Raw genomic sequence first — 26,246 nt, forward strand, 5'->3', positions numbered from 1 at the left:
AAAAAAAATGTAAATTTAGATGCAGGGAAAGTGGATTCTGTGTTCAGATTCTCTTAGTATGACGATGACTCAGGACTGATAGATATAAAAAATGAATATCTAACTATCTTCAAAGATAAGTTGTTAAAACTAAACTAGTGGATTAGTCCAACCCTATAAAAAATGGAATATATGTCAAGTGATAAAGCAGGATATCACTTTTAAATGACATTAACATCGAGAAGTCAGTACAGAGACACGTGTCTCACTCAAAAGCAAACAAGGTAGTATCACGTCTCGACATCCCTTTTGCAACTGCTACAAAAAGATCTGTTTGCAAGATCCAAATTAATGGCTTCACTAAGAGCATTAAAACACTCAAAACTGCCCGAGTTAAGAGCCCTGAACCTAATTTATTGTTAAATTTTAGTATTGTTAAATATTTAGTATTTAGTATGTGCTAAACAGCTGACTTGAACTTTTACAGTATGCAATTCAGATTGTAGGAGGCATTTAAATATAGATGATTTTACAATAGTGAAATATATTAAAACCAGAACATTTTTGTTCACTTAGAACCATTATTAGTACAAAATAATTTTTGATGCATAACAGAATTTTTTCAGGGTCATTTGCTCACAGAAGTTGATGACGGAGAGAATCTGACCCCCTTGCATTTCCACTCCAGCCAGACTCACACTTGAGTCATCCCAATACTTGTGAGGCTTGTGGTTGGACAAGTGAAGGCTGTGCAGGCCAATGACAACTGTAACCACGTACCGTATCCAAGAACCAATTTCTAACACAACTCTCTAATATTTTAAGTAACAATTAATAACTAAAAGCTGCAAGTTAAAAAAGCCAGAATCCTACAAACACTCTCTCCCATCTTTGATAAGAATCAGAGGTACAATGAACCTTTAAGCATAATTCTTTAATGTAGTTTCTTGTGGAGTCTGAGAGGTAAATCACTCAGAACTGTATCTGTATTTCAAGAAAAAAGTTAGACCATACCAAGCTATATTATAGACTTGATTTAAATTACAGAGCACAATTTCATGTACTGATGTAGAATGTTTCTGCATTATAGAAATCTGATTCCTGCTCCAAACTGAACGCCATCGCATATCCTGAAAAGAAACAAATAATAAACAATATAAGTGATGTAGAAGGTACTGATGAAATTAAAACCAATTCTATCCCCAAATTCCCAAGGTTTTCAACCTTTGGAAATCCACAGTTCAGATTTTAGCTGACAAAATCTTTTTTTAAAAAGTGCTTTGCCAATCTGTCATCCATATGGAGTATTTACATTTGCAAAATAAAGCCCATAATTTTCCAATTACTATTATTAATTCACATTTCACATGAATGACAAGTAGAAACATAATCCAACTCCTGTACAAAATACAGAGTATCTCACACACTATTCACAGGCAAGAACAGGCCCCCTGAAGCTTTCCTGTTCCGTACTGTACTATTTGCTTGGTGTAGGGTATGTTGCTAACAAATTAATTTGTTCTCCCTTTCTCTTTATATAGTTATATTTCTTTTCATTTTTCAAGCAAAGGCATTAAACTCTGGATTTATGCAAGCATTTGTTTTTGGAAGGCTTGAGAAAATCCCATGAGCTGTCTCAGTGACCATTTCCCCTAAAGAACGGAAACCTGCTACACAGCTACTCATCCATTTCAACAGCTAATCTCAAGTTCAACAAACTTTGAAACCTGAGACAGGAAGTCTGAAACAAAGAAATACTGTGAAACCAATATGAACATAGTGAAAGAAGAGCATGAAGTGCTGAAAAATCTCTAAACTGGCATAGAATAAAGTTTAAAGGCAGCAATTCTCTCTGCCAAAACCAGATAGAAGTGCAGTAACCTTTAAAACCAGTTACTATTAAAGAAATCAGTGCAAAAAACCAAACCTGTCGCCAGACTGTACTCCCATGGGGAAACAGTAGTTAAGTTCTAATCTAGCAATGTTTCCGAGTCTGAGCACTATTCCAGCACCGTAAGACCACCGGATATACTCTGCCAGTTTCTGCAGGTGAGCTCTGGGACCATCACCTGAAAGCAAAAGAGCAGGAGAACAAGAATTAAAGTAGACTGTCAAGCCGGTCAAAGGCTAACTGGATTTGCAGAGCTAGAAGACGGACTACTTTGAAGCATCCTCGGCGGATTCACAACTCCCATAAATGCCAATCAAGTACCTTGGACTCAAACTACAAACTTCTACAATTCTAGCTGGATTGCTGGTTGATCTTTATTTCTCTCCATAGGTTACCTACTTGCATGAATCTGGAAATGAGTACTAAAGACTTAACTGAAAGTCTTTAGTGGGTCTCAGTTTGAAAATTGATTGGTCTGGTTTTTAATTGTGCATAAAGTGTCTCCCTCCCATATGGATGCCATCTCTCTTCCATCAATCGAGGCAGACATATATCCCTATATCCCCAAATCCATTGAAATGATACTGAAAAATCGTACAGTAATACACTGAAATATATCTTGAAAAAAGTTGGGAATGGAAGGGGGGGGCGGGGGGGGGGGAAATCACATCAGCCACCACACCCTCATCTACACTCAATGCCACTACTTTTTACTTAGTTCATCCCAGAAAACATTAGAATCCCACTAAAACACCATCTTCCAATCTCTCTTGAGAACAGTGTAAGATAGCAGGTTAATCAATTACCACACTGGTCTGCCAACATCGCCAATTCACAGATACTACTGTTACCATCCTAGCTCCCTTTCCTAGAGCCCTCTTTCTCTAGAGTGCTAGAATTTATGTAGAGAGCTAAAAATATTACTGGCAATCTGTCAAATATACAAGTTAGTAGCAGCAGCTTTTTGACAGACACCAAAATATATGTAGTAAACAAACTGCTTCTGGCTAAATAGATCCAGAACAGCTCTCCTCTTCTTTTTGCTTTTTTATATATATAAAAAATATACATAGAGAGAGACAGAGAGAAGCAGTTTTATTAGATACAATTCTATTGAATCTTACCATAGTTAAGATTGCAGAGATTTCCAGCATTAAGGAAGAAATGTGTTCGGAAAAGGTCTCCAAACCCTCCCCGGCCTGGCCGGAAAGGAAGAGGGGTGTACAGATGTAAGCCTCCAGCCCAGTAGGCTTCTCCTCCCAGGTAATCACCTATTTAGGTAAAATGTTGGAATAAAAGCACTTACTGTGGAATATATTAAAAGAAGCAGTTGTTAAAGGTACAAGAACACATCCTTAAGTTGTTTTACATTGCACTTCTACCCTTTACAACTCTTAACACTTGCTTCTAGCTCCCTTCAACCTCACCACTATCAAGTAAAAAAATTAGCACTTACACAAGTCTTTAAACCTTCCAAGCAAATTACCATTTTTCTTCATTCCGTCACCAGAACAGCCTGAGGCGTGCATCTACTTGTTGTTCATCAGAGACTACCTCCTGAACACCTCTGAAATACTTGCCTTAGTTTTAAAACAGGGAAATTGATACAGTTAAGCAACTAGCTTTAGAATATACTGAATACTAAATCCTCTGATAACAGCAAGTCAGAAGCAGAGTAAGGAATAGAACTGAGGACGCTCCTGGCTCTCAAAACACCTTTGCTGATCAGATTACCTTTCCCCTAAGCTACCTGAACACATGCTGTATCAAAGAGAGATTTAGTGTCACTGTTGCTATAACCATCTTTTGGGAACTTTTTCAGCTTGAAGGTTGCTTATTAATTAAAGTCACATATTGGAAGTACACAACTCTGAACATACACTTGGTTTACAAAATTAGCTTATGGCTTAACTAAGAACTACCAGGCTTTTTTCCATTGTGAACTAAGATATAAAGACCGATCAAAGACATAATGCTTCTCATATTCAAAGTGCAGGACGAGTGCAATTATTTTTAAGCAATATAAAGCCTGAGGACAGAATTTGGTTCTCTGCTACACGTTAATATTTACAGTATTGTCGGAGGAGTGGGATTTAAAAGTTTCAGACCTTCACTCTGGGGTCCAATGCTGTACATACTGAATCCACGCACACTTGTTGGTCCACCAAGGTAAAACCTAGTGAATACAGACAAATTTAATTCAATGCTTCACCTGAAGGACACATTTGAGAATATCTAACCATACTCCTAACATGGCTTTTCAGAGTTACAGGTAACTTTGTAACAGGTTTAGTAAAGTGTATTTAAACAAATACAAGAAATTATAGCTAAATCCTGATGCATTTGGAAAAAAATTCAAAATAAATGGAAGTATTAAAAATAACAACCAGTCTTCCATCACTTACAAAGACCAAAACCAGAGGTTCCCCACTACTGAAGAAGAATCAGTATAATGTCTGATTCTGCCTGTTGTTATAATTTTGATGGAAATACTGTAGTTAAGATTTATCACACGTGAAGTTTCACGTGATACTAAGTATCACATGTGACACAGCATTTATTGTAAATAAATTTAAGTCTAAATGGTTTCTGCTAGTGATCTTTAAACACAGGTGTTAGAGGAAAAAATTGCCTAAAAAGCCAACATAGTTACAATATGCTTTAAATCTAAAAACACCTACAGTGTTACCTATGCCTGATACAAAATTTTGCAGATGGTAAATACCATTTTGCAACCATAAAAATTGGCAGGCAGAGCTACTACATAGCAAATTATAAATTTATACTACTCCAGTATGAAAGTCAAAAACAGAAGGCATGGCTTGAGTACTAACGTGCAATTAAACCTAACTAGAAACTTTTTTTTTTTCTCCTCAGAAGCAGAACGACTACTGCTTCCCTCTTCTACTACAGAGTTTTCCTTATACATTCCCTGGGTTTACTGAAAAAAACTAAGAAACATTTTAAAAACTTGCCTATCAGCTATACTGGATGGCTTGTCTCCAATAGGTACTAGCATTCCACCCCAAAGTGATGCTGAAAAAACCTTTGGAGAGAAAAAGAAGTTGTTTATTAATATGCATTACTTAATTTCCCCAAAAAACCAGTATGATTTCATCACTCAGTAACAGCCAGAGCTCCATTAGTCTGACAGAAGTTACAGACGACCACAGCGTGTGCACAGGTATCACACCATCAGTAACTGTATTTTCAGGAAACTCTTGATCACTGCTGCCCTCTTTCTTTTATGCAGTGCTACATCTTGAAATAGACAATACAGCACATTTGAACCAAGTGCTACTTTCCTTTCACAATAGCTAAATAGAACACTTACCCAGCTCCTATTTTCTTATGAATTTTCACGTCTTGAAATAAGACAACACTGATGACATAAATTACTCCTGGCAATTTTAAACCCATAGAAGGCTAATTCCAGCAAATACCTACCAAAAATGTACAATTATTACCTGTCTGTAAATTCGCCCTTTAATTAAATGAAACCATCTTCTGTAACTCACTATATTGACATCAAATACACATACATCATTACTGCTTATCTACACAGTAATTCTTGGGAGCCAAGCCACTATAATAAATACATTTAACCATTTCCCTGCTGCCTGTGTACCAAGTAGAAGTACTGCTGCCAGATGGTGAGATCTATTGTCAATACCTAGGCTAAAGATGTTGGATAATTTCTCTAATTTTACAGCACACTCCTGCTGCCTTCTGCCCTGAGAGTCCCCACATGCCTACCCTGCCATTATCAGACATGAACTCATCAGGCGGTACATGCCCATCTGGCTATACAACACATGGCACACGCAGAAGCCAGTTGCACGTGAGTCTACACTCAAGAGCAATGGATGACAAACTTATGTACACCACATGATGAGATATGCCTCACTTTCACAATGTAGGCATATTAGCAGTCATGGTAAAGAGCAAAGTCCTCTTTGGATAGCCATGAAGCCATTAAATTACTTCATAGGAGAATACACTGTCTTTCTCAATGGAAGGTCAGCAAGTAAACATCAGGTGACTAGCAGTGCACTCATCAGGCAAGGCCTTTTCTTCTACCACATGGAAGATGCAAATATAATGGTGTAATAAGAAACAGCTTTAAAATGCCCTTCTGTATTGGCCTCATTGGTCTAACTCAAGGACTTCATTGCACTGAGTCATCTCAGACCAAAAGCATGAGACGGCAGACCGACAAATCCCTACAGCACCAGTTCATTAGTATCTGCACTACAGAAGTAGCTTGCAGTTTTTCAGTTGTACTGTTGGCATAGCCTTAATAATAATTATTATAAAATAGTATTATATTACATTATATATAATCATATCATATTGTTATTACAATCACAATATTATGTTGGCATAATTATTCCAGTCTCCTACAATTTCTTAATTATTCCAATACTACTAAAAAAGCTTTCAATATGCAGAGATCTTCTCAACACTTTTTTTGTTTTGTTTTGGGTTTGGTTTTTTTAGTATGTTGGGATGCAAATTTTTTGTAACCTCTGATTTTTAAATCTCCAAAATGGAAGTTGCTGTTTAATTCCATTCAGCTATGAGACAAGAACTTACGGCACTATCTCCAAGTGATAAAGACTGTCTTTCTAAATAGAGACAGAAATATTTCTACTACATAAATTCTTATTTTACTAAGCAGAAAACCACCTATTTCCACCTAATACTAGCTCTATGATGTTAAAGATGCCTGAAACTGAAGACCTCTGTTCTCGTAAGAAGCTGGAGTACATTGAACATGAACTTGGAGTAGAGTTATCCAGTGTCATTTCCTCTGAAGGAAATCTAGTTGGTATACACAAGAACTGCTCTGCCAACAAAACCAAGACTTCTAAGTGATGACAATATAGGAATTTCCTTCAAAACCATGCAGTGACTCCAAACCAAAGTACTAATATAGACACCACACCATAAAATCTGTGATGTGCTCTGCCTACAGGGTGGAAGACTGAGATCTTATATAAACTTCTCACGCTACCATGTGTCTTTCTTATTGGAACGTAACTCATTCATTGTGCACAGATATGAAGTTCAAGTGTTGTAGTGCAAGCTTAGTGTTGTCGTGAAATAAGCCTTCCTGTTCTTGCCCAAAAATTTTACATAGAAGAAATAATTACATGCTATGGTACCAAAATTAGTAGTCATATATTCATAATTTACCATGGCAAAAGAAAACTAAACCAAGATTAGTCAGAACATTCATAACCAAGTGAAAGAGACAGAACAAAGGCTGTAATAAGTTTCTGAAAAATCACTCTTAAGAAAGATCACAAAGAACAAACACCCTTCTGAACATCACTTCTGAAAGGCAAATAGTTCGTATGGTTAACTGTCCAACAAGTCATTCTTTCCAAAATGACCACTTCTCAAGTGACTGTGCACAGCAGGAATGTCAGATTGAAAATAAAGAGTATTTCACTTTCAAAAAAACAACTGAAGAGATCTATACTATCCATCTTTCACTTCCATGGTCTTTTTCTAATCCCTGGTGAAAAATCATTGTAAGACATAGATTCAATAACCTCATTTGTTAACTCAGACCAATTACTAAATTATCTTTTAAAAAATTACCGAATCCCAGATAAGCTGCTTATTCAACTGAAATTCAAAATCCTCTTTTAGAAAGCTCACGTCTCCACCTGTATAGCCAGCCAACTCCTGCAAAGACACAAATTTATGAAAGTTGTCACAGATTTTACATGTTTCTTCCCCCTAAAAGTTTATCATGTCTGCATCAGCATAAGCAGTGTTTTCTGTACAACAGATACAGATACACTAGCATGGAGAGACAACTGAATTTTGGACCAGTGAAAAACAATGCATGACCCTCAGAACAATGAGCTGCAGTTTTCTCCTCCAAATATTCAGCCAAGGTATTGCTTTCTAAGCTGTTTTGTAAATGACAGCAAAATAGAATAGAGCTGGAAAATTCAGCATCTGAAATCAAAACTCTTACTGTATTTACCCAGCCCTGAGAAGATTTCATATGTACTAAAGCAGGGCTGAAGAACCAGACAGTCAGTTGCATTATGCCAGTGCTAGTTGAAAATAAGTGAAGTGACTGAATCAGTGTTAGAGGCAGCATCTAACAAATGGTATGTTAACTAAACCCTGAATTATAACTACCTTTCTCACTCAGAAACAGAACAGTTCACTGCTGCTTACAGGAACACTAGCACTTCTAGTTCCAGTGACATTTCAAAGCAATCTGCTTCTAAAGCATTGCAGAAGTTAATGCTTCTGAAGTATTAATCCATACAGCAGAAAAGCCAACTTTTCTAAAAGCAGAAAGAGTAAAAACCATCTTCTATGCCAAAATTATACATGTGTATGCCTTTGAGAGTTATTTTTTACCCGGTCTTTCATGTTTAATTATAAGACTTAGAGACTTTGTAAGTCTCAACAGGACCACAGCCTAGTAGTCTTACATTACAGTGTTAGAAAACAGGACTAATACCTACTGTAAAGTGTAAGTAAATACTGCCAGGGATAATGTATCTCGGCTAATAAATAGTTTAATGCTAATGGCAAGATAAAATGGCTGTGCTGTTTGACCAATGGCATACAAATGAAAATTTGCCACCATAAAAAAAGGCTTGATGATTTTAAAAGGCACTGACCATCACTGCCTCTTAGTCAATTTATGATTAATTTCTAACTTCAGATATTTTTAATATGAACATCAAACAGATAAATTAAGACCTACTCAAACACACTTACAGATAAAATCCAATAACAGTATAAATGATTTAATACTACCTGATTAATTTTTAGCAAAGCACCTCTTCTTGGCAAGATTGAAGAGTTCCGGGAATCAATTACCATAGCATGCTGAAAAGAATCAAACAATTATTTTTAGGTTCTCGTATCTGTTGAATACCAGAGAGACACTATTATTTTCCTCCAGAAATTGTGCACACAGTGGAAGACAGCCACAGCTCCAGCTAAGGCTAGTGTAGCTCCATGGATTTGGGAACAATGTTTCTACAGACTAACTTAATTCTGACAAATATACATGGGGTGTGTGTATATATATATACACCTTCTGGCCATCATACACACCAGAAACATAGCGGCAACAATGCCCTGGTGTAAGTCACCAATTTTGCAACAGCAGCCTGCAAATAGTTTATCTCCTACAATTTGTAAGTTACAAGTTAAACATGACAAGTGACCAAAAACTGGTATAGAAAAGAATATTTAGAAAGGGCACAGCAACTGTAGGATGAGGAAGTTTACTGATCCTGTCTTTTACAGAACAAGACAATTCTGCAAAACGAGACAGCAGGTGAGATGGAGGGAGGCCCTGCAGAAAGAACAAGTCAGCTTAAGCAACAGTCAAAATGCAACAGTCAACTATGAAAATGTGTTCTATTCAGACCTCCTGGATGACTCTGCGTGAATGACCAAACACAGCAAAAGATGTTTGAAGTAAAACACACTACCTACTACGACAAAAAGCCCCTTTGGTGTCATACGTAAGTATTAAATGGCTCAAAATAATGTGTTTTAAAAAATTATCAGGAAAAAGCCTTACAGAGAGAGAAGATTTAAGAGAGTGTCCACTTTCTTCTCGAACAGAAAAGGATGCTGTTCTAGCAAGGCAGCCAAGCTCTCTCCACACGCCCTCCCACTTCAGTGTGTGATTGGTCTTCCAGATTGGAAACTACAAATAAAGAATTGAGTAAGACATGAAAAAATCCTTGCTACAAAATGAAAATGAACATTTCACTGAGAAGTCTTTCTTTCTAAAGTTTATTTATACATGAGTCTATCATGTCTTTCCAAACTCCTTGCATCAGAGAGAAACCCTTTTTCATTTCAGAGTAATGCTAATTCTGCTCCAGCCAAGAGAGTTTCTCCAAGTAGGTGCACACCACTTAATCCATTCCAAATGAAAAATACCTTGAATTGGGCTGACACAGTGAGCAACACAACCAGCTGCCTCTCTGAAATGATACTTTAAACATTAAATATTTGGAGAAAAACACATTGGTATTTTTATATGGCCAAAATAAGATTGAATTCTAACAAAAAGACTAAGGTGTATTACCTCCATCATTTTAAAATTGTTGACCTCTCTCAAGTAATGACAAGTTAGCCTTTTGCACTGTGTTTCAATCATAAAAAAGTAAACCAAATATTTGCAAAAGCCACCTGTGACCTGAACTAAATGTTAATGAAGCATGTGTTCCACAAACACTCGTGCTGCACTTACATTAAATTCTGTTGATATTCCTCTATCAGTTTCACGAAGAGAGCTCCAAGGGAACTGTCCAGTTACTTTATACAGGTTAACTGAAAAACTGAAACGCAACACTAGTGGTAGGTTTGAAAGTGAAACCATTTAAGTAGGTGGAGTTTTACATTATCACAAAAACTTAAAAATCCAGCTCTGCTACATTATTAACAGACCCTCAGAAAGGAATAAATTTAACTATTACTCAATGAAAGATCTTATTAAATGTTTTATATTCCTTCACTAAAAAAAAAATAAGTACTTAAAAACACATCCCCTACTTTCTTTCAAAGTTCCCAGGCTGTGGTTTGAAGAATGACAGGCCATATGAAGTTTCTTTTGTCCCATAAGAGAACTGGAAGGTAACCTTTTCTGCACGTCCAAAGAGATTTGGAAATTTGAGCCCGAGTACCTACAGAAAATAAAAACACGCCACAATATTTCACATGGTTTGCTGTCATGCATCTTAATCGTATGCTGAGGACAAGCATATCTACCACGAGAATGAGAAATTAAGGCATTTAAAGTAGTTGTAACTGAATGTGTTTTTCTTTTAAGTTAGGTTTCTCTTTGCACTGGCAGCAAAAGCCATCACAATAGCACAAGTTACAGTTAATCATCCAATTTTTATTGCTGTCCGGTAGCTGCAGACTTAATCTCCATTCTCACTGTGCTATCAGTACTGCTATTATTTCAAGCAAAATCTCCCAGCCACTCTCAAAGTCCAGGAGAATAAGCCTTTGGCATAATAACCAGCTGCCCTACAACTGCAGACTTTCCACCTGATCATCAGGAAAGCTACTTGTCAGGCAGAGTTTATCAGAACCACAGCAATAAGCCAATCAAAAAATTATCAATACAGAGTCACGCCCCTGTATTTTTGTTTTGAGTAATGAGATGCTTGTGCAATCGGTCCTGTCGGCAGTACAACATACCATTACAATTCTACAGGAACTACCTACACCCCTTTGCCTGCTCTGACATAAATTCCTTGTATCCTTTGCCAGCTCGCGGCCCTTTGGCAGAAAGGATGGAGCAGATTTCCTCCAAGCACAGACACCTCCAGGACTGTTCTATTGTTGTGTGTTCTGTTCCGAAAGAATGCAAAAAAGCTACCAAATCCTGACTGCCTTTGTCTATCAGCTATTTGGTCACCTGAACTTTGTGATGATGGCTACTATGCAATTATTCAGATAACCAGAAACCAGTAATCCAAAGGGCTATTAATATGAAAAACGAGTTCTATAAGCTTCAGATTAACCTAAGGGATTAGAATAAACGTCAAATCTATTTAACTCTTAAGGAAATGTAATCTCTGCTGCCAATATGAGCCACACTTTTCTATCAAACATTTTACTTCTGTTAACAAATTAAAATCAAATAGAGGGGGAAGGTGAGTACAAAAAGAGAAACTACAGTAGCTTTCAGACTGTTTTCAAATGCAGTAGAACCAACAGTTGGATTCCCCACTGGTTTCATTCAGGCCACGACACCCTGGGCATTACTCTCAGCAGCAGTTCCTATTCTCACTGAGTTCCTATTCTCCCTGCACTTGCAAAACACCATCACCTGAGTCATGCAGTATCTTATCCAGGTTAAAAATACCACTAAGAAGAACAGGATGAGACCCTTGATCTGGCTTATCTACAAGCCCCAGGCACAGCTGCACTGTGTGCACAAGAAGGCAGAATGGGTGCAGGATTGAGCACCTGAAAGCATCATCTACCTACACCAGCACTTTTCTTAAAAGGACATTAACAGAAAAACAGTGTGGCTATTACTTTTTCTGTCAGTTGGTAAATATTTTTCACACAGTGTCTTAATCTGATGCATCCTTAATTGAATCAAATGGAAACAAGTTCCACAGTTTGTGTAGTTGTGGAATAACTTTCATTTTGCAGCCCAGAATAACTGGTACTGGGCTAAAATAGTGAAAACCAAGAACAATTTCTATGTCAAATATTAATCATTTTGACTGAAAAGAAAAACCCTTTCAATACATCTCATAGAAACTAAATACCAAACTCCTTGCTAATCTCTCCAGTAGATAAAGCATCTTAAATATTATCAAGAAATAATTTAAGTAATTTTAAGAGTTAAAAAATTAACATACTAAGTTGGAAGCTACAGCATTCTTCTTTAGCTCAAAATAGGCTTTTGCTGAATGAAAGCCTGACTAATACAAAGACTCTTTAGAGACAAAGGTCTGGTAAAGCTGGATCAAGACAATAATTTGGCTTGGATCAAATCCTCACTTATTTACTCACCAAATTCCTTGCTAGGTTTGAAACATGAAAGTAAGAGGAATATCAAAAGGAATTAATAATTATTTTAAATAATCCATACCATACTGCCTTCATTGTTGCCAACCATGGTATTATAGCTTCCAGTTAGTCTTCTCAATTCTGTTACCTCAAAGGTTACATCTAAACCATTTGGAAGGGCATCATCCCCTACACAAACAAATGTACGTATGTTATCTCTAAAGACCTATTTAAAAAATGCAGGCAGAAGATGACTTGATTTATTTGAAAACTGGTTGAATTAAATGGTAATAAAAGTCTACATTACAAAGAAAAAATGGCTTGAGAAAAAGATGTCGTTTGGATATGCGTGCAGAATTTGGTTCGACTGTAGCATGACTGGCTTTAATCATCATGTTGGTTTAATTATGAAACAGTAGCATTTGATTGTTAGCTATCCACTAGAAACAAAGAGGTACACAAATTCTTACATTAGAATAAACAGAAATGAAAGTAGTCCAGATATGGCAAGAAGAATGCCGTCACTAGGGCAGAGGTCCCAGCACTCTGTGCTTAAGTGCTGAACAACAGAAACTGCCCAGATCCCTCAGGGCTCTGGCTTCAGCAGTTGTTACAAGACACAGCTGTCAGGGGTACTGAATTCTGCCTGAAGCAAGTGGGACAGCATCCCATCGCCAGCACTCTGTGGGACTGCACTGCATTTCCTTCTCAATAACATAACTTTCCTCTGCTGAGGAAAACAGCAATGAGTTTGAAGAAAGCAATCACAGGCCCAGGAATCCCAACTGAGCCTTAATGTGAAACCTGCAGACATTCAGCTGCCCCATTTGTACTATAAGCCAACTTTTAATCACAAGCACTGATATAATTACTAGTATTTCCTTAAGCACCAAGGATGTGCTGATAAAATGTCAGTTATGTGATGTGTAATAATACATGAAGTAGAAGACACATTTTCAAGCTATTCCTCAAGTGTTCCTCTGAAACTCTGGATTAAGGGTTATGCACTGTAATTATTTTATTGCTGGAATTCACTTATTTTTGCATGTATACAAGTAATATCTATATACACATATATAGACACATGCAAATGCATCTTTTTCAAAAGGATAACAGATGTAGACATTGCTACATTTGTATGTATAGCACCCCTACACACATCTAAAATAAATAAAGGTATATGAGAGAGTAAGGTATATACACAAAAAATATCCAGCCTGTTACACAGGAAAATATACATTATAGGTATGCATGTGTCTATGTGCGTATGAGGAAAAAGGTGAGGATTAATACGGCAACACATACCTTGACAGGTATCAATCAGAACCTCTACCTGTCTGAAGATTCCGAGACGAAGCAACTTTTCACGAGCTTCATGCGATTTTCTCATCACCTATAGGACAAGATAAGTAGCTTGGTCTTTCAGGTTATTTTTTGATAACTATAATAAAATAGTTAAAATGCAGCTAAGACATACAATATTCACAGATTTTGGATACGAAGACGTATATGTGCCTTCAAAACAGGTCACAACCGCTTTATCAATTGAACCTGTAAAGAAATAAATTAAACCCAAAGCACGCGGCTCAATTCCTACCTTCTGTTAGTTTGCATCCTAATCGTTGTAACACTTAAACCTATTATTTAAATAGGCTTCAGCACTTAAAATTTACACACCTATTTACAGGGCCCATGCTTTTCGCAAAAAACCAAACACCCTCATCTGTTTAAGTTTGGACCAATTTATAGGTCTAATTGCCCGCCTAAAAGTGCAAGGACATACAGCCTAACTCACACTTCAATCCATTGTGGAGACTGGCATCAGTTATCTGTGCTGAGATCCAATAATTCATCTCAAGCAAATTAACTGAAAGTGTCACCTACACAGTTAGCAATTCTCAAATGGGAAGAGTGAAGGTGAAAAAATATTCGAGAGTACTGTTTGCCATCTCACAACGTCTTTGAGCTGAAAACATCAGAAAACACTATATCTGCCAGTATTTCATATTTAAGTTTGGCTTCCATATAGCAAGATCAGAATCATCCCAAAACCTGACAAAGTTGCCCCATGTCTGAAGGGAGTAGCCCAAAGAAGGAAAAAGATAAAATCGTAACCTGAATTTTTAAACAGTAGGTCTAATATTCACTACAGTACTTACATCAATGAGATTTTTAGCCTTGAAAACATCAGAGATTTCATACATGATGATATCATCTTTGGTCCTTCCAAGTCCATCGAAGTGCACGTGCTGAACCACCACCTAAACAGAACAGATACCAGATTTACATCTAATAATGAGCATCAAAATCACCAATGCAGAAAAAAATAATGTTGTCCAAGTGCAGAACCCTGAAGATTCCTGGGCTAATTACTGCCAATCTACATTATCAGAAATCAATGCTATCTACAATTCTGGAAAGTTGTTCCCTTAACACAAAAAATTAAAGAAAAAAGAACTCTAATACCAAAGCTAATACTGGTTGTAGCAGAAGAGACAGTAACAGACCATAGCTGCAGGGGACTTAGTCGTAGAGTGTTGTATGGACAACTGCAGTCACTGCAGAAATCACACCAAGATATTAAGACACGTACGACAAAACACACAGGTAGTCATAGTTAGCTAGTTCTTGTTTCAGCTACACATAAGCAAAGAGTTAAAAGAAAAAACAAACATACAAGCCAAAAACACTTTAACTATTAAAGTTATTGCACTACCACTGGAGCACTATAGTTTAAAATGCATATTAAGATCACTAGAATCACAGAATGGTAGGGGTTGGAAGGGACCTCTGGAGATCAACATGTCCAACCCCCCCGATTGAGCAGGGACACCCAGAGCAGGAGGCACAGGAACACATCCAGGCGGGTTTTTAATGTCTCCAGGGAAGAAGACTCCACAAACTCTCTGGACAGCCTGTGCCACTGCTCCATCACCCTCACAGTAAAGAAGTTTTTTCTCATAGTTAAGTGGAACTTCCTGTGTTCCAACTTGTGCCCATGGCCCCTTGTCCTGCCATTGGGCACCACTGAAAAGAGTCCAGTCTGATCGTCGTGACACCCACCCTTCAGATATTTATAAGCATTGATAAGATCCCCCTTCAGTCTTCCCTTCTCCAGGCTGAACAAACCCAGGTCTCTCAGCCTTTCCTCATAAGGGAGACGATCCAGTCCCCTGATCATCTTGGTAGCTCTCCGCTGGACTTGCTTGAGCAGTTTCCTGCCCTTCTTGAACTGGGGGGCCCAAAACTGGACACAGTACTCCAAATGTGGTCTCACGGGGGCAGAGTAGAGGAGGAGGATAACCTCCCTCAACCTGCTGGCCACACTCCTTTTAAGGCAGCCCAGAATATTCTTGGCCTTCTTGGCCACAAGGGCACATTGCTGGCTCATGGTCAGCTTGTTGTCCACCTGCACTCCCAGGTCCTTCTCAACAGAGCCGCGTTCCAGTAGTTCAGCCCCCAGCCTGTACTGGTGCATGGGGTTGTTCCTCCCCAGGTGCAGGACCTTGCACTTGCTTTGGCTGCCTTTCAACAAGTTCCCCTCGGCCCAGCTCTCCAGCCTGTCCAGGTTTTAAATAAAAATCTAAACGGTTTTTATCTTCTTAAAATTGTTCATCTTGTTATATCATCATCTAAGGTAATTTTATCTTAAAAATCACGACACAGTCCAGGTTAGCTGGTATAAATGGACTACAACGGTTACATTTCCCTTACTTTTCCAACCTTTTCAGTGTATTATAATTTTAGGGGTAAGTGTCAAAAAAAGAAACTCTGCAAAAGCTTTATGTATTCAGATATAATAAAATAGCAGAATAAGAGCAACCTAGCATTACTGCAAACTGCTTAAAACACACCTATCAGATTATATAACACAATGAACCAGATAAAAACCAAGTGTTATTGCCAAGCTTCCAGTGAGAATGACTCTGGCACAAGGTAAAGGAAAATTTTAATAAATACTAAGGTAATGCATAATAACTCACCCCTCTAGCATGGCTAAACATATTATTGGCCAAGACAGACATGCTGTTACATGTGCAATATTAAAAAATAAAAAAAATTACCATCCTCTGCTAAACTTACTGTTTCTCTTAGCAGCATAACTCACGTGGTGGCACTTTACCCTAACCTGGCTAATACTGCATTCTAGCAGCTTAAGGACAGTTGCTGGGTTTGCTCCTAAGCAGTGCTGCAGAAGCAGTAACCTCTTAGGAGAGAGAGGAGACAGTACCACCTGGAAACAGGTCTGTTAGCTCAAAGCTGAATTTTAATAACTACTCCTGTGGTAGGGGAAAACAAAAAGAGAACAGGAACTAAACAACATCAGATTAAATTCACAGCACTCAATTTAATTCTTTCAAATCTCCAACCATAGTTTAGAAAGTTCCCTTAGAAAAAACCAAGCAAACAAGGGTGCCAAGACATATCTCTTAAGAAAAAAAAAAAAAACCAACAGGATGTTGTTCAGGTACGTACATCTTTGTTTTCGAGAATTTCCTGCTTGGCCTCAGGTTCAACTTCAACCAGTTCAGCTTCCTCTCCCAAGGCGCCAAAGTCTGGCCCACCCATTGGAAGTGGCTCCAAACTCTGAAAGCATAAAAGAAAACTGCATTTAATATGGTACACAGATTTGTGATTTATGCCTTTCGCAATGGAAAAAACCTACGGTTCTTGACACCATGCTCATCAGATCCTAAGGGAAAGAAAGCAAAAGAGAAGAACTAAAATAAGGGGAATTACCAGCACACTTGTTACCTACCTGCTTGCTGAAATTTTGAATGAGAGCTGAACAGCTTCCACGTTGAATGATTTCTCAAAAATACTTTGCATTCTTCCAAAAATAACCTTATCTTTAAAGCATGCTTCCTGTGTTAAAGATTATTTTTACTTTCTTAAAATAAAAAGAATCTAAAAAAATCAGGGAGTCACTACTTAGTTTGGGTTTTCAGGAAGGAGACAAGAACGAATGTTGAACAATGACAATAAAAGGTGTTTTCAGCACGTTACTTTGCATATGTTCATATGTTTTTATATTTTAATATTTCTTTTAAAAGTATCCTTCCAAGTAATGCTCAAGAACCTCAGGCCCTATCCACCACAGCTGAACATTTTAATCAAAATGGTTTCCAGCACAGCATGGCTTTTACTATACCTGAAAGAGTCCTAAATTAAGACGTCAGAATATAACAGATTCAAGCAACAGCAATAGGTTACCTGCAAAAGCAGAGGTCATGACTGGATAACTCAGTAAATCTACTTTTAGTCTTAAGTCACTAATACAGTACTTGCTGCATTATTTAAGGACAGCTGTTCTGCTGGAATAGCAAATTGCTGTTATATACCAGATTCAAGTTAAATAAACACAGAATCCTCTCTCACTCCCAATAGCTTTCAGGCAAACACGAAACATTCTGCATCCACACAATGCTGTATATCGGTTTGTACTACAGATGGCTATAAAACCAAGAATATGAGGAAAAAAATTGAAACAGAAATTAGTCATAGTAATTAGATACTCTAGAGCCTTAAGAGCCCCCTACAGTAATATAGTTCTCAGTCTAATTAAACACTACGTAAAAACTTGCTGGTTTTCAAGAGTCTCACAGGAAAGAGGTATTCCATCTGAGACTTTGAGGAATCATCCAGACCATTCTTAGCCCCCAAACAGGTCAGTCACTCATTAATTACACCTGAGTTACCTACATCTATTTTAAATACCCCTATGCAGGGGTGTATAACCTGAGAAATGCTTCTCTAAAGAAGCCTTGAGGCATGGAGAATTCAGTGCCTTCCTAAGGTATTTCAGAGTCTACATATCCTTATTCTTTGAAATTCTCTTATGATGTTTAAGACACAGTTTTGCTGTTGCCACTATAACCACTGTTTTTTTTGTCCTAGCACAGCAAACACTTAAATCTTTACCTTCCTTCTTTAAGCAATGCTGTACGAATTTGGAGATTTTTATGCTTGTTCACGAGGATCTTCAAGAACTTCAGGCATGCTAGACGCAACAGATCTCTTTAAGCAATACTACTCTTCACTGAGAACGTGCAAACCTACAACCTCCACATATCACCGTGACAGTTGCAGCGGTGGAGAAGTTCCTCTTTGCTTCATAATTTGGGTATTATTTTTTCATTTATATCCCCCCTACCCCGGGAAGGTCAACCCCAACCGCCTCCAGGGAAGAAGGAAAGACCCGGGAAGGGGAAAGTGCCTCCGGGCACCGGCTGTCGCCGGCGGCACTTGGCACGGAGCCCCGGGGTGCCGCCGGCCGGGCCTAGGCGGAGCCCCTCAGTTAACGCGGCGCCATCCTGATCCGGGTCCCGGCGGAGGAGCGCGGCCGGCGCTCGCCGCCCCCCTGGGCCTGGCCCGAAGGTCGCCACTTCGAGCGACCTTCGTCCAGGCCCGGAGCGGCGCCGAACGTTGGCCGCAGCCGCTAACCCACCCTCCGACGCGTACCTCCCCGCGGCGCTTACCCGTGCGTGCACCGTGCCCATGGCGGCAGGGGGCGGCGGCGGGGGCCGAGGTCAGCAGGGCCGTGAAGGATGGGGCCGCTGGCGCTCAAGGCCGCGGTACGGGGGCGGCCATGACAGGCAGCCCCGCCCCGGCTCCCATTGGTCGGAGGAGCGGGAAGAGGCGGGTGCTTCCTCCCGCCAGAAGCGCGTGCGCAGCCCAGAACAAGGGCTTTTGAGATAAGGATTTGCAGCTTTAAAAAAAATAGTCGTTTTCACTTGTATCCCGTTAGCAGCAGGGTTCTGTTGCCTGTTGGAGGGGTGTGATCAAAACTAAAGGCCTCCCATCCAAGTTTGACAGGCAACAAGAAATCTTTTCACAAGCAGCTCACTCTGGAGCCCATGAAATCAGAGTGGTTGCCTCAGACTGACAAAAAAAATGTTTTAAATTACTTAAAACGGCTCTTAAGTACTGGCACCTGTACTGTGCTAAAACACTGAGTTGTAACTAAGAAGGGAGATAAAGGCTTTCTTCCTCCAGACCCAAGTAACAACTTCCTCTGGTTTTGATTTTTTTCTGTTTAAGTAATGGGAAGTTATTTGTAAATTAATGGATTGCAGAGAGTGTAGGTTTTAAGTTAAGGTGTCTTTCAGGTCCTGCTGGAGCATGAACAAGCATTTCTCAGACTTCAGTAGTAAGCTAAGTTGCTACTCTTAAAAAAGGTGCCTTGCAACCATTAAATCTTCTAAATGTTCAATGAAATAAACATTCTGATGTAACTTACACTAGGTGAATTACACACTCAAGAAAGCACAGAAAACATTTAACAGAAGAGATTGTCTTTTTATTTTAGAAAAAGGAGACAGAATCAAAGGTGTATACAACAGAAGTAGTGGTTAAGGTTGATTTTAAATGTAGTTAATAGAACTACTCCAGTACACAGAGAGGAAGTAAAACTTGGCATTCCTGCTTAAATTCTAACACATACTGGTAAAGCTAATGTTTTGCAGAACATTATAAAATTATAGAAAGTCTGAAGTTATAAATAAAGACAATATAAAACAGAACTTATCTTTTAATTGTAATTAGAGTAACTTTTCCAAATTTTCTTGCAAATTTCAAGATATATACACAGAAGAAATGAACAAAAGAATTGAAGTAAAATAGCACCAGTCTTCTGTAGTACAGAAATGGGTAGCTTAATGCTTTATCCGCTGTCCCCACCATTCTAAAATCAATTTTAATGTTCTAAAATACACCACTTCAAGCTTAAGGAAATCACAGCTGAGAAACTGCTTAAAGGCTGGTCCAATTCAGAAATGCTACATTTTGCTATCGGACATGCTTCTGGATACCAAAGTTCGCACTCCAAAGTTCCCTCTCCCAAGCATCACAGTCGAATTGCAACTCTCCTTTACAAGATACTCTCAGTAAGCATCTACAGTCTCTTCCCTGGGCTGCACCCAAGCTGCACAGAATTCACCTTCTTGAATGAGCAGCTTTCAAATGTCACACACCTGCCTCCAAACACATGCGCAAACTCAACTTTAAAGCCAACGCTGTTTCCTTCTACTCTAAAAAAATTGCACAAGACATGACAACAAGACATCAAAAGAGTACTTTATAGTTATTTACTTCTCCTGATGTATTCATACGCTAACATGTTGTCTTTATTAAAATTATGCAGAACCGGAAAGTGTTTAAAATGCTCATCGCTCAATACAGATATGATTTGGCTGACTTCCAATATGTTATTTGAGACTCTTGCACAGCTCCCTGCATATTGATATTCCAATTAAGTCTTACATATTTGCTTCTTCTAACAATCAGTCTTGGAAATCTTCCTTCGGGTTACAATACCTCACTGAGACAAGAGGGACCCCCCTTTTTTCTTCCCTCCTTTATCAAGAGGGAAGTGAAGTAAAATCTCTCAATTTCGGGGGGGGGGGGGGGGACACACTCAGAATGATTCAGCAGCAATTAGAGAGAAGACCTAAACATCATTTCCCACATGCTATATGTTGATTTTTTTGTTAACAGCTTCTGTAAAGTTTAACACCTTCTCAGATTACTGTTGTTGTCTACTAATCACAGTAACTGCTTTACCTACTTTTCAACACTTAGTCAAGTATTAATCCCTTACTAAGCACAAAAAAAGTCCTCTGATATCACTGAAGCTGTACCTGTGTATACTTCAGGGGAATGTGTCCCATTTCTTATGTCTTTCCCGTGAAGTAGTTGAAAAGGGAAAGAGCCATAAAAGAGAAGTAATATGAGCTGCGGAATACACACAACAAGCTAGAATACTACTGTTCCTATGGTATCTTGTGCAGACAACTTTTCCATAAACGCAACAGTATGTTTAAACATAAGGCAAATGGACACTGGAAGCCACTAAAATGCTCATTTGTATATTTCGCTTTCAGAAGTAGAAGTCCAGTTTCAATTTCAGTGCTATAAAAGTAATCCTAACATATAATATTGTTAAGAATTGTTTTTCAAAAGCTTCTGTTATCAATGCTTGTTCGTCTAACAAATGTTTAGAGAATTTATATTATTATGCTGAAAGTAGATTTTTAAAAAATTTGTTTCCAGAGAGACACTGTTTACTACAAGTCTTACTACAGTTGATTGAGCTGGTGTTTCGACAGAATTGTAGTCTGTCACTTAGTATAGCAGCTGCTGTTTTTTATATCCTTAAAACAGCAGAATTCCCAAGGCAGATTTGTCAGGAAGCTATAAATCATTTTCCAAGACTTACTGGCAATAAACAAAGTGATCTTTAGTCCTTTAGGATTTAAATTTCTCTGCCAAATTGGAAATTTGGAAACTGTGGAATCTACTTCAAAATTAATACTCTGGAGCAGTTTGGAAACTTGTCTCTGAGGAAGAGTCGAAATCTATTTCCAACCCAGACTCATCAGAATTCCGGAGAAAATGAGGATAGGAGTTTAAGTCTGAATGGTCCTGCACGTTAGCAGAAGCATTTTTCATAGCTGAGTGCATGAAGCATGAAGATTCCCAGAGCCAGGTTTCAAGATCTGCAGAAGAGTGAGGCATTTTAAAGTGGCAGTATGAAGAATGAAATTCCATAGTAGATGGGACAGTTTGACATTTTCTTAGTGATGCATAATTGTCTTTCCTGTTTTAAAAGAAAAAAATAAGAGAGAAAAAGATTATTAGTGTTTCAGTGATGTTTCTATTACTGTTCAGATGGCTGATGGGGTATCTTCATATAAGGCAGAACACTAGAGGAAAATAGTTAATTCTGAATGCATTTAGTCAGTTAGGATATGGACAACAAGAAAAGTCCTGTGACTGGTAAATCAGCAAATATTCCAAGTGGGTAGCTGGGGGGAGACCAGGACTTCTTAAGAGGTAATGTTCAAACTGGTTCTACCCTTCCGAGACATTAAAAAGAATAGTCTCAACATTTACAAGTTGAGTAGCAAATACAGTAGTCCAACTTCCCAAATGCCATCTCTGCATTCCACTTGACAACCAGCTAATTATCACCAACCTGAACAGCTGGAGCAGAACTTTCCTACCCTCTAAACCAGCACCCGAATCACCAGGTTAGACTCTTCCAATTTGAGAAACAGGAAACTGAAGTTGTCACCAAGAATATCCGGGTTTTTTTCTTCAAAGTTCTCTCTCCTCTCTTACAGTGCTTTTGGGAAAAAAGCCAAAACAACCCGCAACACCCCCCCAACTTGCCATACACACACTTCAACACCTGTTTCCACACCTGAAGTTTAGGTGCACTAGAAGACACCATCTACCAGGTTAAGTTTCCTTAAAGAATTTTCAAACTGTAAACAGCGCAAATTTCATGAGATTTAAGTTTGATTCCAAAATAGAAGCTAGATCTGATGATATAAGGGGAAGACTGTAAAAGGTGGAAGGCATTATTTTCTGCAAAAACAAAGTTCTTGGTGGATGCTGAAACAGAGTACAAGCCCACAAAGAATCACCTGTAGAATACAATGCAGGATTCTACACACAGAACCTTGGGACCTACCTACCTGAAGAGGGAATCCACTTAAAGGAAGGCTTCAGAAAACTTAGAAGTTTGACAGTGTAAACAGTTCAGTGGGAACTGATCAGCCCGAAGATACCATAAAAGCATACAGCAAAAACCTCATGACCACTATGTTCTCATTTATGGCCAAGAGCTTCTCTTTCCACAACAAGGGAAACAGTGTTTCTGGTTAATCATGACTCAATGACCAAATAACCCCTCTGAGAATTCAGATCTGAGACAGTCTGATGATATTGTACCTTCCAAATGCCCATTTCAGATGAAAAATCTCACAATTGGTAAGACTGGAATATAAGCAACATCAAAAAGCTGCTAAATAAGGGTAAAAGCAGGAAGATGACGATACCCAGATTTGTTGTGGAAAGGCGTCAGAAATATCATTAAAAAAAAGAAGGGAAAAAGGAGCTGGGTTACATGTGGTATCAAATAACTGAAGAGACGACAGTAGGGTTATAGAAAATATATACCAAGAACCACATTTCTGCTCAGAGACATGGCCTCAAAAGCCAAGTACTGTTATACAAGAAAAAGCTTTAACTGATTCCAGAAAGGGAGAAAAAAGGCCATTTGTATACAGTAATTAAATGCTTCTGAATGCTGGATAAAACTGAATACTGTAAAAGGCAAAATATTGTTACTACCTAATATTAAAGCCACCATTTAATACTTCCAAAGGGGGAAGGAAACCCAAGCTTCAACCTCATTGTCTTCCTTCCATTAAACCAGAACCTTTAACAGCAAGTGACTATTCTGTACTTCTAAGGGATGGAGCGTATGCATCAGATCCTTCATGATGCCAATCCAGAACCCGGCAAAGCTTCTTGTAAGGAAGTAGGATCAAGCATTTCTTCTCAGACATATCAAACCTGCATTTCCAATGAGTCAGTGTATAGCACTGCCAGAGCAAAAGAGCACCTTTGATCTTCCTCCTTATCTAACTTTATTACTAAAAACAGGAAGACAAAAGCTCAAGAACTCTTGGCTCACATAAAAGGGTGTTTTCTTTTTTGATTTAAAAATGTGGTGTATATAGAACATGGCAATGCTTTAATTGAAAAAACTGCTGCAGTTAGGAGTCTCCAGTACTACAGCTATCTCTTGGAAGGTTTTATGAAGCATTTAAGAATTCTCTTCGCTCATAATAGCTTTTTGGGCTAATTTCTCTCCCCATTCTTCTACCTCCTACCCAGCATCTCCAGGAGTTGAGACAATCATCAGAAAAATTACAGTAAAATAGGTATGACCTACTCTGCTGAAGTCTGGATTTATGCTTTTTCAGACCAGATCTTAGGACACTTCATATTTATAAGCATTTGGACCTTAGAAAGAGACCATGTTTCTCTACTTATAGCACTACTCTGACATAGCTGTGCAAGTCTGTTTCAGCAGGAGTATCTAAGCTGAATACTGGTCACATTCACTGTGTGAAAGTATGCAGAGCTTCTTGGGCAAATACTACCCTCCCTAGCAAAAAGAGAAACAGTAATGGTATTCTTAGATTCATACTAAGGTGGGTTGTCACCGATTCCTCCATACACATAGTGCTAAAAAGTTTAACAAGTAAAACACCTGAAAGGCTAGATCTCACACCAACTTGGTAGGAGAAGCATAACAAACCTCGTTACAACCAGGTTAGAGTAGAGGTTTCTCTTCCACAGGAAACAGAGGTTCCTGAAAATTTTCCATATGTTTCTTATTTTAACTCTTCCCAACTATCTTACAGTAAGTCCTTCATATTCATCTACTTTTTAACTCTTACCTTTCCTGTCCAGACTCCTAACAATCCTCTTTCTCCCAATGTTTTCCAGTTCCTACCTACTACATCTGATTTAGAACATCTTGAGCAGCCTTTTTCTCCTCTTTTCTTCCTGATTGCTCCAGCTACTGTGGAGCAGAGACGGAACAAGGTCTCTGTTCTCAGTCCGATGCCTGCTCCATAACCCACCCATCTCCCCAAAAAGCATAAGCCTACCAACAGGCAACCCCTCTTCATCTACAATATGTAGCAGTTCTTGATCAGTTATAAACAAGAAGCACCAGGAAATACACGTAAGAAACAAGGATTAGAAGCAATGAGAAGGGTTTTGTGTTACCTTTGAGAAAATTATTAAATCCTGTTTTAAGAAAAACGTTTTTGTACATGAAGCTCTGACTAAAGAGAGAGAATTTCTAAAAATGCATCATTTGCACGCAGCAGCACTCCACTTTACCTGGATGTACACAACAGCTTGCTTTTAGCCTGGGAATAAACTGTAGCAGCAATCCGACAAAGCTGTTCTTGCATCCATCGGACATCAGCAGGCATGTCGGGAAACCAGTTTACTAATCTACAATTAAAACAAAAATACAACTGTTTTGTAAGCAGTAAATCTAATCATTGTTCTATGTTTACATAACACATCCAACACCCAACAAAATAACTCAGCCTTCATTCTCCCCAGGTTAACTCCCCCACCAAGGCCTCCAGTTCTTCCCAACCTCCCTGAATTCCCATCTAGCCCACTTGTCTCTTTTCTACAAGCTAAGAAAAAGGGCAGCACAGACCACTGCATCTCTGAACTATGCTGAGTGGTTGACCAGTATGTGCATTCCATGCCCTGCCCCCAACATTTACGAAGCCTGCAAAATAATCCTGAGACCTTCCTCCCCATCTGCCAAAAAATGGCACAGAAGTGCCATGTTAAGTGGCACAGAAACAAGATATTTTTCTGGATTTCTATGTAGTTCCATTTACAGAACATTTGGTTTTCAAATATTTTCTGAAGATAATAACAATGTCTGCTGCTCAAGGACTGGAATTCTCTTAAGCAAGGACAAAGCTTAGTGTTCATGGTGCATTCATTTAGCATAATTTCTCCTTCACGAGAATTGAAAAACTTATAAAATAAAGCCCTGTTTCAAAAGCACAACTTACTTTCAACCTAAACAAACCTGCTAAGAAAATTTAACTGGTGAGTAAACAATGGATTTCACTCCTAACTTCAGAAAGAGGCTAAAGCACAGGAACTATCTGGATAGAGTTCAAATACCACTACAGAATATAGTAATAGTAATAAAGAATGTGCTCCTGGAAAACACAATTAAGGGTGCTTCTTTCAAGAAGCTATGAGGCAGCTACTAGTAATAAGAGTAAATTGTTTAGAAATCTTCTTAATAGGTTTATCTAGCCTTAGATTATAGAGGCTTTGGAGAATGCATTATGTAGGTAGAAATAATGGTCTTTGGACAGCTACCACTTTAATTCTAGAGTACTGGAATGCCTGCAACACTGAATAAGCTCTCAATAAGTAAATGTCCAAAAGTGTAATAATTCTAAAATGGTTCATTAAAAGTTCT

General features: G+C 38.5%; 2 protein-coding genes across 4 annotated transcripts in view; both read right to left on the minus strand.

The window, feature by feature from the left end:
- Positions 1–892: 892 nt before the first annotated feature.
- SAMM50 (SAMM50 sorting and assembly machinery component) lies at positions 893–19,076 on the minus strand. 2 transcript variants are annotated; one of them, XM_075112799.1, is made up of 15 exons: positions 18,892–19,076; positions 16,889–16,999; positions 14,572–14,673; positions 13,718–13,805; positions 12,495–12,601; positions 10,430–10,560; positions 10,128–10,215; positions 9,447–9,575; positions 8,669–8,740; positions 7,481–7,567; positions 4,846–4,916; positions 3,979–4,046; positions 2,995–3,141; positions 1,907–2,048; positions 893–1,109 (listed from the first exon to the last, which is right to left on the minus strand). In XM_075112799.1, exons 1-15 carry the CDS (start codon positions 18,910–18,912, stop codon positions 1,064–1,066), a joined length of 1,410 nt encoding a protein of 469 aa, XP_074968900.1. In that variant the 5' UTR covers positions 18,913–19,076; the 3' UTR covers positions 893–1,063. The 2 variants fall into 2 exon arrangements, with proteins under 2 accessions (XP_074968900.1, XP_074968909.1); XM_075112808.1 differs by lacking the exon at positions 18,892–19,076 and adding an exon at positions 18,335–18,773.
- A 614-nt stretch (positions 19,077–19,690) lies between these two features.
- Positions 19,691–26,246, minus strand: part of LOC142065967 (1-acylglycerol-3-phosphate O-acyltransferase Pnpla3-like) — a 59,157-nt gene continuing 52,601 nt past the window's right edge. For both annotated transcript variants that reach the window (XM_075112820.1, XM_075112828.1), the window contains exons 8-9: positions 25,121–25,237; positions 19,691–22,010 (exon numbers count right to left, since the gene is read on the minus strand). In XM_075112820.1, coding sequence (XP_074968921.1) covers positions 21,719–22,010; positions 25,121–25,237 — 409 coding nt within the window. In that variant the 3' untranslated portion in view covers positions 19,691–21,718. The remainder of the gene's footprint in view (positions 22,011–25,120; positions 25,238–26,246) is intronic.

This window comes from Phalacrocorax aristotelis, chromosome 1 (assembly GCF_949628215.1).
Source record: "Phalacrocorax aristotelis chromosome 1, bGulAri2.1, whole genome shotgun sequence".
NCBI lineage: Eukaryota > Metazoa > Chordata > Aves > Suliformes > Phalacrocoracidae > Phalacrocorax > Phalacrocorax aristotelis.